Below are 14,042 nucleotides of genomic sequence, written 5' to 3'. Positions count from 1 at the left end.
TAACACACACCCCACAATAACACACACCCCACAATAACACACACCCCACAATAACACACATATCTCCTCAGTCTGTACAAGGTTAGGACACACCGACACACACACAGTACTAACAAAGTGTAACTCACTGTAGTCGTAGCTGGAGCGTTGAGAGGAGTGAGGAAGAGGAGGAGAAACCGTCTTCCTCTGACCTCTAACCTTCTGTTTCCCTCCAGACGAGGGGATCACCCCTCCATCCCTCCCGCCGGGGTCAGAGGGCGTCCGGCGGCTGGTACTGAGTACGGACAGGGAGAGAGCTCTGTCCAGGTCACAGGCTAGCTGCTCATGGTCACACAGACCGCCATGACGAGCCTTAAAGACCTGGTGGAGAACACACACACACGCACACCATTACACACACCATTACACACACACCCACACACCATTACACACACCCACCATTACACACACACACAATTACACACACACACACACATACCATTACAAACACAAACACACCATTACAAACACAAACACACCATTACAAACACACACACCATTACAAACACACACACACCATTACAAACACACACACACCATTACAAACACACACACACCATTACAAACACACACACACCATTACAAACACACACACACCATTACAAACACACACACCATTACAAACACACACACACCATTACAAACACACACACCATTACAAACACACACACCATTACAAACACACACACACCATTACAAACACACACACACCATTACAAACACACACACACCATTACAAATACACACACCATTACAAACACACACACCATTACAAACACACACACACCATTACAAATACACACACACCATTACAAATACACACACACCATTACAAACACACACACCATTACAAACACACACACCATTACACACACACCGAGCCTTAAATGCCTGGTGGAGAGAACACACACACACAGTACCTCCAGAGAGTGACTAGTGGACGGCTCCTGGTCCTGCCAACTCCTCTTCTCTCCTCCTCTTCCTCCCTGCATCTCATCATCCTCCCCTCTGGAACAGTGGAACCTCTTCCTCCCTCCATCCCCCACCTCAGAGTACCGCACTGTCCTGCCCGGCCTGACACACACACACACACACACACACGTTATATATATATATATAAACACAGAGAAATACAGTAGCATCCCCCACCTCAGAGTACCACTGTCCTGCCCGGCCTGACACACACACACGTTAGGAAAACACTGTTAAAACTCATTTACAAGTCCAGTCCTCCTCATGAAGAACGCTCAGTGAATGAAACAGTATCAGCCTGTCCTCATTCAGTCTCAATGACAGCTATTAACACAGTATCAGCCTGTCCTCAGTCTCAATGACAGCTATAAACACACAGAGAAACACAGTATCAGCCTGTCCTCAGTCTCAATGACAGCTATAAACACAGTATCAGGCTGTCCTCATTCAGTCTCAATGACAGCTATAAACACAGTATCAGCCTGTCCTCATTCAGTCTCAATGACAGCTATAAACACACAGAGAAACACAGTATCAGCCTGTCCTCATTCAGTCTCAATGACAGCTATAAACACAGTATCAGCCTGTCCTCATTCAGTCTCAATGACAGCTATAAACACAGTATCAGCCTGTCCTCAGTCTCAATGACAGCTATAAACACACAGAGAAACACAGTATCAGCCTGTCCTCAGTCTCAATGACAGCTATAAACACACAGAGAAACACAGTATCAGCCTGTCCTCATTCAGTCTCAATGACAGCTATAAACACACAGAGAAACACAGTATCAGCCTGTCCTCATTCAGTCTCAATGACAGCTATAAACACAGAGAAACACAGTATCAGCCTGTCCTCATTCAGTCTCAATGACAGCTATAAACACACAGAGAAACACAGTATCAGCCTGTCCTCATTCAGTCTCAATGACAGCTATAAACACAGTATCAGCCTGTCCTCATTCAGTCTCAATGACAGCTATAAACACAGTATCAGCCTGTCCTCAGTCTCAATGACAGCTATAAACACACAGAGAAACACAGTATCAGCCTGTCCTCATTCAGTCTCAATGACAGCTATAAACACAGTATCAGCCTGTCCTCATTCAGTCTCAATGACAGCTATAAACACAGTATCAGCCTGTCCTCATTCAGTCTCAATGACAGCTATAAACACAGTATCAGCCTGTCCTCATTCAGTCTCAATGACAGCTATAAAAACACAGAGAAACACAGTATCAGCCTGTCCTCATTCAGTCTCAATGACAGCTATAAAAACACAGAGAAACACAGTATCAGCCTGTCCTCATTCAGTCTCAATGACAGCTATAAACACAGTATCAGCCTGTCCTCAGTCTCAATGACAGCTATAAACACACAGAGAAACACAGTATCAGCCTGTCCTCATTCAGTCTCAATGACAGCTATAAACACAGTATCAGCCTGTCCTCATTCAGTCTCAATGACAGCTATAAACACAGTATCAGCCTGTCCTCATTCAGTCTCAATGACAGCTATAAACACAGTATCAGCCTGTCCTCATTCAGTCTCAATGACAGCTATAAAAACACAGAGAAACACAGTATCAGCCTGTCCTCATTCAGTCTCAATGACAGCTATAAACACAGTATCAGCCTGTCCTCAGTCTCAATGACAGCTATAAACACAGTATCAGCCTGTCCTCATTCAGTCTCAATGACAGCTATAAACACAGTATCAGCCTGTCCTCATTCAGTCTCAATGACAGCTATAAACACAGTATCAGCCTGTCCTCATTCAGTCTCAATGACAGCTATAAACACAATATCAGCCTGTCCTCATTCAGTCTCAATGACAGCTATAAACACAATATCAGCCTGTCCTCATTCAGTCTCAATGACAGCTATAAACACAGTATCAGCCTGTCCTCATTCAGTCTCAATGACAGCCATAAACACAGTATCAGCCTGTCCTCATTCAGTCTCAATGACAGCTATAAACACAGTATCAGCCTGTCCTCATTCAGTCTCAATGACAGCTATAAACACACAGAGAAACACAGTATCAGCCTGTCCTCAATCAGTCTCAATGACAGCTATAAACACAATATCAGCCTGTCCTCATTCAGTCTCAATGACAGCTATAAACACACAGAGAAACACAGTATCAGCCTCTCCTCATTCAGTCTCAATGACAGCTATAAACACAGTATCAGCCTGTCCTCATTCAGTCTCAATGACAGCTATAAACACACAGAGAAACACAGTATCAGCCTCTCCTCATTCAGTCTCAATGACAGCTATAAACACACAGAGAAACACAGTATCAGCCTCTCCTCATTCAGTCTCAATGACAGCTATAAACACAGTATCAGCCTCTCCTCATTCAGTCTCAATGACAGCTATAAACACAGTATCAGCCTCTCCTCATTCAGTCTCAATGACAGCTATAAACACAGTATCAGCCTGTCCTCATTCAGTCTCAATGACAGCTATAAACACAGTATCAGCCTGTCCTCAGTCTCAATGACAGCTATAAACACAGTATCAGCCTGTCCTCATTCAGTCTCAATGACAGCTATAAACACAGTATCAGCCTGTCCTCATTCAGTCTCAATGACAGCTATAAACACAGTATCAGCCTGTCCTCATTCAGTCTCAATGACAGCTATAAACACACAGAGAAACACAGTATCAGCCTGTCCTCAATCAGTCTCAATGACAGCTATAAACACAATATCAGCCTGTCCTCATTCAGTCTCAATGACAGCTATAAACACAATATCAGCCTGTCCTCATTCAGTCTCAATGACAGCTATAAAAACACAGAGAAACACAGTATCAGCCTGTCCTCATTCAGTCTCAATGACAGCTATAAACACAGTATCAGCCTGTCCTCATTCAGTCTCAATGACAGCTATAAACACAGTATCAGCCTGTCCTCAGTCTCAATGACAGCTATAAACACACAGAGAAACACAGTATCAGCCTGTCCTCATTCAGTCTCAATGACAGCTATAAACACAGAGAAACACAGTATCAGCCTGTCCTCATTCAGTCTCAATGACAGCTATAAACACAGAGAAACACAGTATCAGTATCTCATTTTACATAAGTATTCACACCCGAGTCAATAGCTGTTAGAATCACCTTTGGATTTTACAGCTGAGAGTCTTTCTGGGTAATAATTATAATTGTAATAATAATAGTAATTCTCTTAAGTGCTTAACACACCTGGATTGTACAAAACATTCCCTGTCTTCTTGGTAAGCAACTCCAACCATTTCAACTTTAATCCATGTGAAATTCAGGTTGTGACACAACAAAAGCCAAAGGTTTGTGAAAACACTCTGGAGGCTCATAACAGCAGTCGTTCCACTTACTTCCCTGTCCGGGACTCCATCTTGCCAGGGGGCGTCGCTACACGTTTCCTCTTCCTAGGTCGGCCCCGCCCACGTCTGGTTAGACTCCGCCTCTCCTCCTCCTGCTGCTGCTGAACCTCTCTGAACAGGAAGAGAACAGTGATTAGAGAGGACCTGCCAGTCTGTCTCTCTGTGTGTGTTACTCACTGAGTGTCAGAGCGTCTCTGCAGCTTGTCTAGTTCTGTCTGTCTGTCTGTCTGTCTGTCTTACTCACTGGGTGTCAGAGCGTCTCTGCAGCTTGTCTAGGTCTGTCTGTCTGTCTGTCTGTCTGTCTTACTCACTGGGTGTCAGAGCGTCTCTGCAGCCGGTCCAGTTGTCTCTGTTTGTCCTTGTACTGCCTCTGTAGCTCCGCTAATCTCATCCGATGCTGAGACTCCCCTCCATCACACACCTCCACACACAGCTTACTGAAGAGCTGCTGGACACACACACACACACAGTGTGTTACCTCCTGTGGGTCTGTCCTCATCCCCCCAGGTCTACAGTCTGGTACCTCCTGTGGGTCTGTCCTCATCCCCCCCAGGTCTACAGTCTGGTATCTCCTGTAGGTCTGTCCTCATCCCCCCAGGTCTACAGTCTGGTACCTCCTGTGGGTCTGTCCTCATCCCCCCCAGGTCTACAGTCTGGTACCTCCTGTGGGTCTGTCCTCATCCCCCCAGGTCTACAGTCTGGTACCTCATGTGGGTCTGTCCTCATCCCCCCAGGTCTACAGTCTGGTACCTACTGTGGGTCTGTCCTCATCCCCCCAGGTCTACAGTCTGGTACCTCCTGTGGGTCTGTCCTCATCCCCCCAGGTCTACAGTCTGGTATCTCCTGTAGGTCTGTCCTCATCCCCCCAGGTCTACAGTCTGGTACCTCCTGTGGGTCTGTCCTCATCCCCCCCAGGTCTACAGTCTGGTACCTCCTGTGGGTCTGTCCTCATCCCCCCAGGTCTACAGTCTGGTACCTCCTGTGGGTCTGTCCTCATCCCCCCAGGTCTACAGTCTGGTACCTCCTGTGGGTCTGTCCTCATCCCCCCAGGTCTACAGTCTGGTACCTCCTGTGGGTCTGTCCTCATCCCCACAGGTCTACAGTCTGGTATCTCCTGTAGGTCTGTCCTCATCCCCCCAGGTCTACAGTCTGGTACCTCCTGTGGGTCTGTCCTCATCCCCCCAGGTCTACAGTCTGGTACCTCCTGTGGGTCTGTCCTCATCCCCCCAGGTCTACAGTCTGGTACCTCCTGTGGGTCTGTCCTCATCCCCCCAGGTCTACAGTCTGGTACCTCCTGTGGGTCTGTCCTCATCCCCCCAGGTCTACAGTCTGGTACCTCCTGTGGGTCTGTCCTCATCCCCCCAGGTCTACAGTCTGGTACCTCCTGTGGGTCTGTCCTCATCCCCCCAGGTCTACAGTCTGGTACCTCCTGTGGGTCTGTCCTCATCCCCCCAGGTCTACAGTCTGGTACCTCCTGTGGGTCTGTCCTCATCCCCCCAGGTCTACAGTGTGGTACCTCCTGTGGGTCTGTCCTCATCCCCCCAGGTCTACAGTGTGGTACCTCCTGTGGGTCTGTCCTCATCCCCCCAGGTCTACAGTGTGGTACCTCCTGTGGGTCTGTCCTCATCCCCCCAGGTCTACAGTCTGGTACCTCCTGTGGGTCTGTCCTCATCCTCCAGCTGTAGGTCTTGCTGGGGTGTAGTTGTCTGGGGAGGTCGATGTGAGACTGGCTCTCAATGGCCTCCAGCAACACCTTTCTACCTGCCTCTAACAGGCTGTCAAGACCACACAACACCTCACCTACACACACACACACACACAGAGAAACAGACACACACAGAGAGAAACATACACACACACAGAGAAACAGACAGACAAACACAGAGAGAAACAGACACACACACACACACAGAGAAACAGACAGACAAACACAGAGAGAAACAGACACACACACACACAGAGAAACAGACAGACACACACACAGAGAGAAACAGACACACACACACACAGAGAAACAGACACACACACACACAGAGAAACAGACACACACACACAGAGAGAAACAGACACACACACAGAGAGAAACACACACACACACACACACACACACAGAGAAACAGACACACACACAGAGAGAAACAGACACACACAGAGAGAAACAGACAAACACAGAGAGAAACAGACACAGCATTAGATTCAGTGTAGGAACTTTTTGAATTAGTCACATTCAAACCGTTCACCCCCTCTCTTCTCCTTCTCCCCCCTCCTTCTCCTCCTTCCCCCTCCCTCCCTCCTTCCTCTCCTCCCCCCCTCTCCTCTCGCCCCACCTCCTCCTCCTCCTCCTCCCTCCCTCCTCCTCACCCTGCTCCAGCTGTATCCTATCCATCTCTAGTGAGGCCATGTCGCTGAGTAGAGTCATCCCCTCCAGAGCCCAGACCTCCAGACACCCAGGACTGGACACGTCTCTCCCCAGTGAGGAGGCCTCTGTCTGGGGCAGGGTGGGTAGGGCAGGGGGGGCAGCCTGGGGCATCTGACTAGCAGCCAACAGCGTCATCATACCAGCCATGGGGTCATCAGGGACGATGTTTAGAGGGGAGGGAGAGGGAGGGCAGGGAGAGGGGGGGGGAGCGGATGCGTGTGTGTCGGGGCTGGGTCTAAAGGCCGGTCGCTCGGAGCTTGCCGTGGTGCATGATGGGTAATGGGCGGGGCTCGACTTCTCTGTGACCTCTGGTTTAGTCTCCACCTTCGGGACGGACGGTGGAAGCTGATAGGCTCCTCGGCAGCCGTAGGTCAACACCTCCATCTTGACCGCTCCTGCCTCCTCCTCTTCCTCCTCGGTCTGTTGTTCTTGTGGCTGTGTGGATGGTAGAGGAGGACAGGGCTTGGGGGCTGCGGGAAGGCTAACACTGGTGTGTTTGTGTGGCTGTGTGGATGGTAGAGGAGGACAGGGCTGGGGGGCCGAGGGGAGGCTAACGCTGGTGTGTTTGTGTGGCTGTGTGGATGGTAGAGGAGGACAGGGCTGGGGGGTTGAGGGGAGGCTAACGCTGGTGTGTTTGTGTGGCTGTGTGGGGGGTAGAGGAGGACAGGGCTGGGGGGCTGAGTGGAGGCTGGTGTGTTTGTGTGGGTGTGTAAGGCTGGGATGTGTGTGTAATTGTGTGTGTGTGTGGGTGAGATGTGTGTGTTTGAGGCTTGACTCTCCGTCTCTCTCTATTTGGCTGAGGGTTGGAGGGCGGGAGGTCCGGAGCTGAGGGTCCAGGGCAGCAGGACTCATGCCCAGCTGGGGTGGCTCCTGGTCGGGGTCATGCTTCAGCGTGGTCCCCTGGTCTGGCCGGAGTTCCAGGCCCCGAGGCTTGGCGTCTGGAGCTGTGGCCCGGAGAAGAGGCGGCAGGGAGGAGACCGAGGGGTGTTTGTTACCCCCTGCTGGTTGGGGGAGGGGGCGGGGGGGGAATAGGGCGCTGAACGGTGCGGTGATGGACTGGTAACGGTAACCAGGGGTGATATCTGTCCACACACAAACACAGGGACAGGTAAATAACACACATGATCCCTCTCATCAAGCAGTGGTGTATCTAGAGAGACCGGTCATATGGAGAGACCGGTTATATAGAGAGACCGGTCATATAGAGAGACCGGTCATATAGAGAGACCGGTTATATAGAGAGACTGGTTATCTAGAGAGACCGGTCATATGGAGAGACCGGTCATATAGAGAGACCGGTTATATAGAGAGACTGGTCATATAGAGAGACCGGTCATATAGAGAGACTGGTTATATAGAGAGACCGGTCATATAGAGAGACTGGTCATATAGAGAGACCGGTCATATAGAGAGACCGGTCATATAGAGAGACCGGTCATATAGAGAGACCGGTCATATAGAGAGACCGGTCATATAGAGAGACTGGTTATATAGAGAGACCGGTCATATAGAGAGACCGGTCATATAGAGAGACCGGTCATATAGAGAGACTGGTTATATAGAGAGACCGGTCATATAGAGAGACTGGTTATCTAGAGAGACTGGTTATCTAGAGAGACCGGTCATATAGAGAGACTGGTTATATAGAGAGACCGGTCATATAGAGAGACTGGTCATATAGAGAGACCGGTCATATAGAGAGACCGGTCATATAGAGAGACCGGTCATATAGAGAGACCGGTCATATAGAGAGACTGGTTATATAGAGAGACCGGTCATATAGAGAGACTGGTTATCTAGAGAGACTGGTTATCTAGAGAGACCGGTCATATAGAGAGACCGGTCATATAGAGAGACTGGTTATATAGAGAGACTGGTTATATAGAGAGACCGGTCATATAGAGAGACCGGTCATATAGAGAGACCGGTCATATAGAGAGACTGGTTATATAGAGAGACTGGTTATATAGAGAGACCGGTCATATAGAGAGACCGGTTATATAGAGAGACTGGTTATATAGAGAGACTGGTTATATAGAGAGACTGGTTATATAGAGAGACTGGTTATCTAGAGAGACCGGTCATCTAGAGAGACTGGTTATATAGAGAGACCGGTCATATAGAGAGACCGGTCATATAGAGAGACTGGTTATATAGAGAGACTGGTTATATAGAGAGACCGGTCATATAGAGAGACTGGTTATATAGAGAGACTGGTTATATAGAGAGACCGGTCATATAGAGAGACCTGTCATATAGAGAGACCTAGAGAGACCGGTCATATAGAGAGACCGGTCATATAGAGAGACTGGTTATATAGAGAGACTGGTTATATAGAGAGACTGGTTATATAGAGAGACTGGTTATATAGAGAGACCGGTTATCTAGAGAGACCGGTCATATAGAGAGACCGGTCATATAGAGAGACTGGTTATATAGAGAGACTGGTTATCTAGAGAGACCGGTCATATAGAGAGACCGGTTATATAGAGAGACCGGTCATATAGAGAGACCGGTCATATAGAGAGACCGGTCATATAGAGAGACCGGTCATATAGAGAGACCGGTCATATAGAGAGACCGGTCATATAGAGAGACCGGTCATATAGAGAGACCGGTCATATAGAGAGACCGGTCATATAGAGAGACCGGTCATATAGAGAGACCGGTCATATGGAGAGACCGGTCATATGGAGAGACCGGTCATATGGAGAGACCGGTTATATAGAGAGACCGGTCATATAGAGAGACCGGTCATATAGAGAGACCGGTTATATAGAGAGACCGGTCATATAGAGAGACCGGTCATATGGAAAGACCGGTCATATAGAGAGACCGGTCATATGGAGAGACCGGTTATATAGAGAGACCGGTTATATAGAGAGACCGGTCATATAGAGAGACCGGTCATATAGAGAGACCGGTTATCTAGAGAGACCGGTCATATAGAGAGACCGGTCATATAGAGAGACCGGTTATATAGAGACAACAAAACAGAATTTAACAGAATAGAAGAGACTAGAATTCAACAAGAGAATAGAATTCAACAATATAATTCAACAAGAGAATAAGAGAATAGAATTAAATTAGAGAATAAGAGAATAGAATTCAACAAGAGAAGAGAATATAATTCAATTAGAGAATACAATAATAGAATTCAATTAGAGAATAAGAGAATAGAATTCAATGAGAATAGAATTCAATTAGAGAATAAGAGAATAGAATTCAACAGAACAACTATAGAATAAGAGAATAGAATTCAACAGAACAATATAATTACAATAGTAGAATAGATTACAACAATATATAATAACAGAATAGAATATAATACAACAATAGAATAACTGAATAAAATAGAATACAATAGAATAACAGAATAGAATGTAACAGAATAGAATGTAATACAATAGAATAACATAAGAGAATGTAAAAATAGAATACAACAATAGAATACAACAATAGAATGTAACAGAATAGAATATAATTCAATAGAATACCAGAACAGAATGTAACGGAATAGAATGTAGCAGAATAAAATGTAACAGAATAGAATGTAACAGAATAGAATATAATTCAATAGAATACCAGAACAGAATGTAACGGAATAGAATATAACAGAATAGAACATAACAATAGAATATAACATAACAATAGAATGTAACAGAATAGAACATAACAATAGAATATAACATAACAATAGAATGTAATAGAATATAACTTAACAATAGAATGTAACAGAATAGAACATAACAATAGAATATAACATAACAATAGAATGTAATAGAATAGAACATAACAATAGAATATAACATAACAATAGAATGTAACAGAATAGAACATAACAATAGAATATAACATAACAATAGAATGTAACATAACAATAGAATGTAACAGAATAGAACATAACAATAGAATATAACATAACAATAGAATGTAACAGAATAGAACATAACAATAGAATATAACATAACAATAGATTGTAACAGAATAGAACATAACAATAGAATATAACATAACAATAGAATGTAACATAACAATAGAATGTAACAGAATAGAACATAACAATAGAATATAACATAACAATAGAATGTAACATAACAATAGAATGTAACATAACAATAGAATGTAACAGAATAGAACATAATAGAACATAACAATAGAATGTAACATAACAATAGAATGTAACAGAATAGAACATAACAATAGAATATAACATAACAATAGAATGTAACATAACAATAGAATGTAACAGAATAGAACATAACAATAGAATATAACATAACAATAGAATGTAACAGAATAGAACATAACAATAGAATATAACATAACAATAGAATGTAACAGAATAGAACATAACAATAGAATATAACATAACAATAGAATGTAACATAACAATAGAATGTAACAGAATAGAACATAACAATAGAATATAACATAACAATAGAATGTAACAGAATAGAACATAACAATAGAATGTAACATAACAGAACATAATATAACATAACAATAGAATGTAACATAACAATAGAATGTAACAGAATAGAACATAACAATAGAATATAACATAACAATAGAATGTAACATAACAATAGAATGTAACATAACAATAGAATGTAACAGAATAGAACATAATAGAACATAACAATAGAATGTAACATAACAATAGAATGTAACAGAATAGAACATAACAATAGAATATAACATAACAATAGAATGTAACATAACAATAGAATGTAACAGAATAGAACATAACAATAGAATGTAACATAACAATAGAATGTAACAGAATAGAACATAACAATAGAATATAACATAACAATAGAATGTAACATAACAATAGAATGTAACAGAATAGAACATAATAGAACATAACAAGAATATAACATAACAATAGAATGTAACATAACAATAGAATGTAACAGAATAGAACATAACAATAGAATATAACATAACAATAGAATGTAACAGAATAGAACATAACAATAGAATATAACATAACAATAGATTGTAACAGAATAGAACATAACAATAGAATATAACATAACAATAGAATGTAACATAACAATAGAATGTAACAGAATAGAACATAACAATAGAATATAACATAACAATAGAATGTAACATAACAATAGAATGTAACATAACAGAACATAATATAACATAACAATAGAATGTAACATAACAATAGAATGTAACAGAATAGAACATAACAATAGAATATAACATAACAATAGAATGTAACATAACAATAGAATGTAACAGAATAGAACATAACAATAGAATATAACATAACAATAGAATGTAACATAACAATAGAATGTAACAGAATATAACATAATAGAACATAACAATAGAATATAACAGAATAGAACATAACAATAGAATGTAACAGAATATAACATAACAATACAATGTAACAGAATAGAATGTAACAGAATAGAACATAACAATAGAATGTAACAGAATAGAATGTAACAGAATAGAACATAACAATAGAATGTAACAGAATAGAATATAACAGAATAGAACATAACAATAGAATGTAACAGAATAGAACAGAATAGAACATAACAATACAATGTAACAGAATAGAATGTAACAGAATAGAACATAACAATAGAATGTAACAGAATAGAACATAACAATAGAATGTAACAGAATAGAACATAACAATACAATGTAACAGAATAGAATGTAACAGAATAGAACATAACAATAGAATGTAACAGAATAGAACATAACAATAGAATATAACATAATAGAACATAACAATATAATGTAACAGAATATAACATAACAATATTATGTAACAGAATATAACATAACAATAGAATGTAACAGAATATAACATAACAATACAATATAACAGAATAGAACATAACAATACAATGTAACAGAATAGAACATAACAATAGAATATAACATAATAGAACATAACAATACAATATAACAGAATATAACAGAACAATAGAATGTAACAGAATATAACAATAAAACATAACAATAGAATATAACAGAATAGAATGTAACAGAATATAACAATAAAACATAACAATAGAATATAACAGAATAGAATGTAACAGAATATAACATAACAATACAATATAACAGAATAGAATGTAACAGAATAGAACATAACAATAGAATGTAACAGAATAGAACAGAATATAACATAACAATAGAATGTAACAGAATATAACATAACAATACAATGTAACAGAATAGAACATAACAATACAATGTAACAGAATATAACATAACAATAGAATGTAACAGAATATAACATAACAATACAATGTAACAGAATAGAATATAACAATACAATATAACAGAATAGAATGTAACAGAATAGAACATAACAATAGAATGTAACAGAATAGAACAGAATATAACATAACAATAGAATGTAACAGAATATAACATAACAATACAATGTAACAGAATAGAACATAACAATACAATGTAACAGAATATAACATAACAATACAATGTAACAGAATAGAATGTAACAGAATAGAACATAACAATAGAATGTAACAGAATATAACATAACAATACAATGTAACAGAATAGAATATAACAATACAATATAACAGAATAGAATGTAACAGAATAGAACATAACAATAGAATGTAACAGAATAGAACAGAATATAACATAACAATAGAATGTAACAGAATATAACATAACAATACAATGTAACAGAATAGAACATAACAATACAATGTAACAGAATATAACATAACAATACAATGTAACAGAATAGAATATAACAATAGAACATAATAGAATGTAACAGAATAGAATGTAACAGAATATAATGTAACATAACAATAGAATGTAACAGAATATAACAGAATAGAACATAACAATAGAATATAACAGAATAGAACGTAACAATAGAATGTAACAGAATAGAACAGAATAGAACGTAACAATACAATGTAACAGAATAGAATGTAACAGAATAGAACATAACAATAGAATGTAACAGAATAGAACATAACAATACAATGTAACAGAATAGAATGTAACAGAATAGAATATAACAATAGAACATAACAATAGAATGTAACAGAATAGAATATAACAATAGAATATAACAGAATAGAATGTAACAGAATATAACAATACAATGTAACAGAATATAACATAACAATAGAATATAACAGAATAGAACATAATAGAATAGAACAGAATAGAACATAACAATAGAATGTAACAGAATAGAATATAACAATAGAAT

The 14,042-nt window shown here is 40.7% G+C and overlaps 1 protein-coding gene across 11 annotated transcripts in view; it reads right to left on the bottom strand.

The window, feature by feature from the left end:
• Positions 1-14,042, bottom strand: part of LOC110516613 (trinucleotide repeat-containing gene 18 protein) — a 113,964-nt gene that overhangs the window by 41,869 nt on the left and 58,053 nt on the right. For 10 of the 11 annotated variants that reach the window (XM_036972251.1, XM_036972257.1, XM_036972249.1 and 7 more), the window contains 6 exons: positions 6,739-7,878; positions 6,029-6,177; positions 4,689-4,825; positions 4,369-4,488; positions 960-1,113; positions 129-360 (listed from right to left, as the gene is read on the bottom strand). In XM_036972251.1, the coding sequence (XP_036828146.1) occupies positions 129-360; positions 960-1,113; positions 4,369-4,488; positions 4,689-4,825; positions 6,029-6,177; positions 6,739-7,878 (1,932 nt within the window). The remainder of the gene's footprint in view (positions 1-128; positions 361-959; positions 1,114-4,368; positions 4,489-4,688; positions 4,826-6,028; positions 6,178-6,738; positions 7,879-14,042) is intronic. The other variant, XM_036972253.1, reaches the window with a different exon arrangement.

The sequence above is a fragment of the Oncorhynchus mykiss genome, unplaced genomic scaffold (assembly GCF_013265735.2).
Source record: "Oncorhynchus mykiss isolate Arlee unplaced genomic scaffold, USDA_OmykA_1.1 un_scaffold_130, whole genome shotgun sequence".
NCBI lineage: Eukaryota > Metazoa > Chordata > Actinopteri > Salmoniformes > Salmonidae > Oncorhynchus > Oncorhynchus mykiss.
The sequence above is the reverse complement of the archived record's forward strand: the minus strand, read 5'-3'. Positions and strand labels throughout refer to the sequence as shown.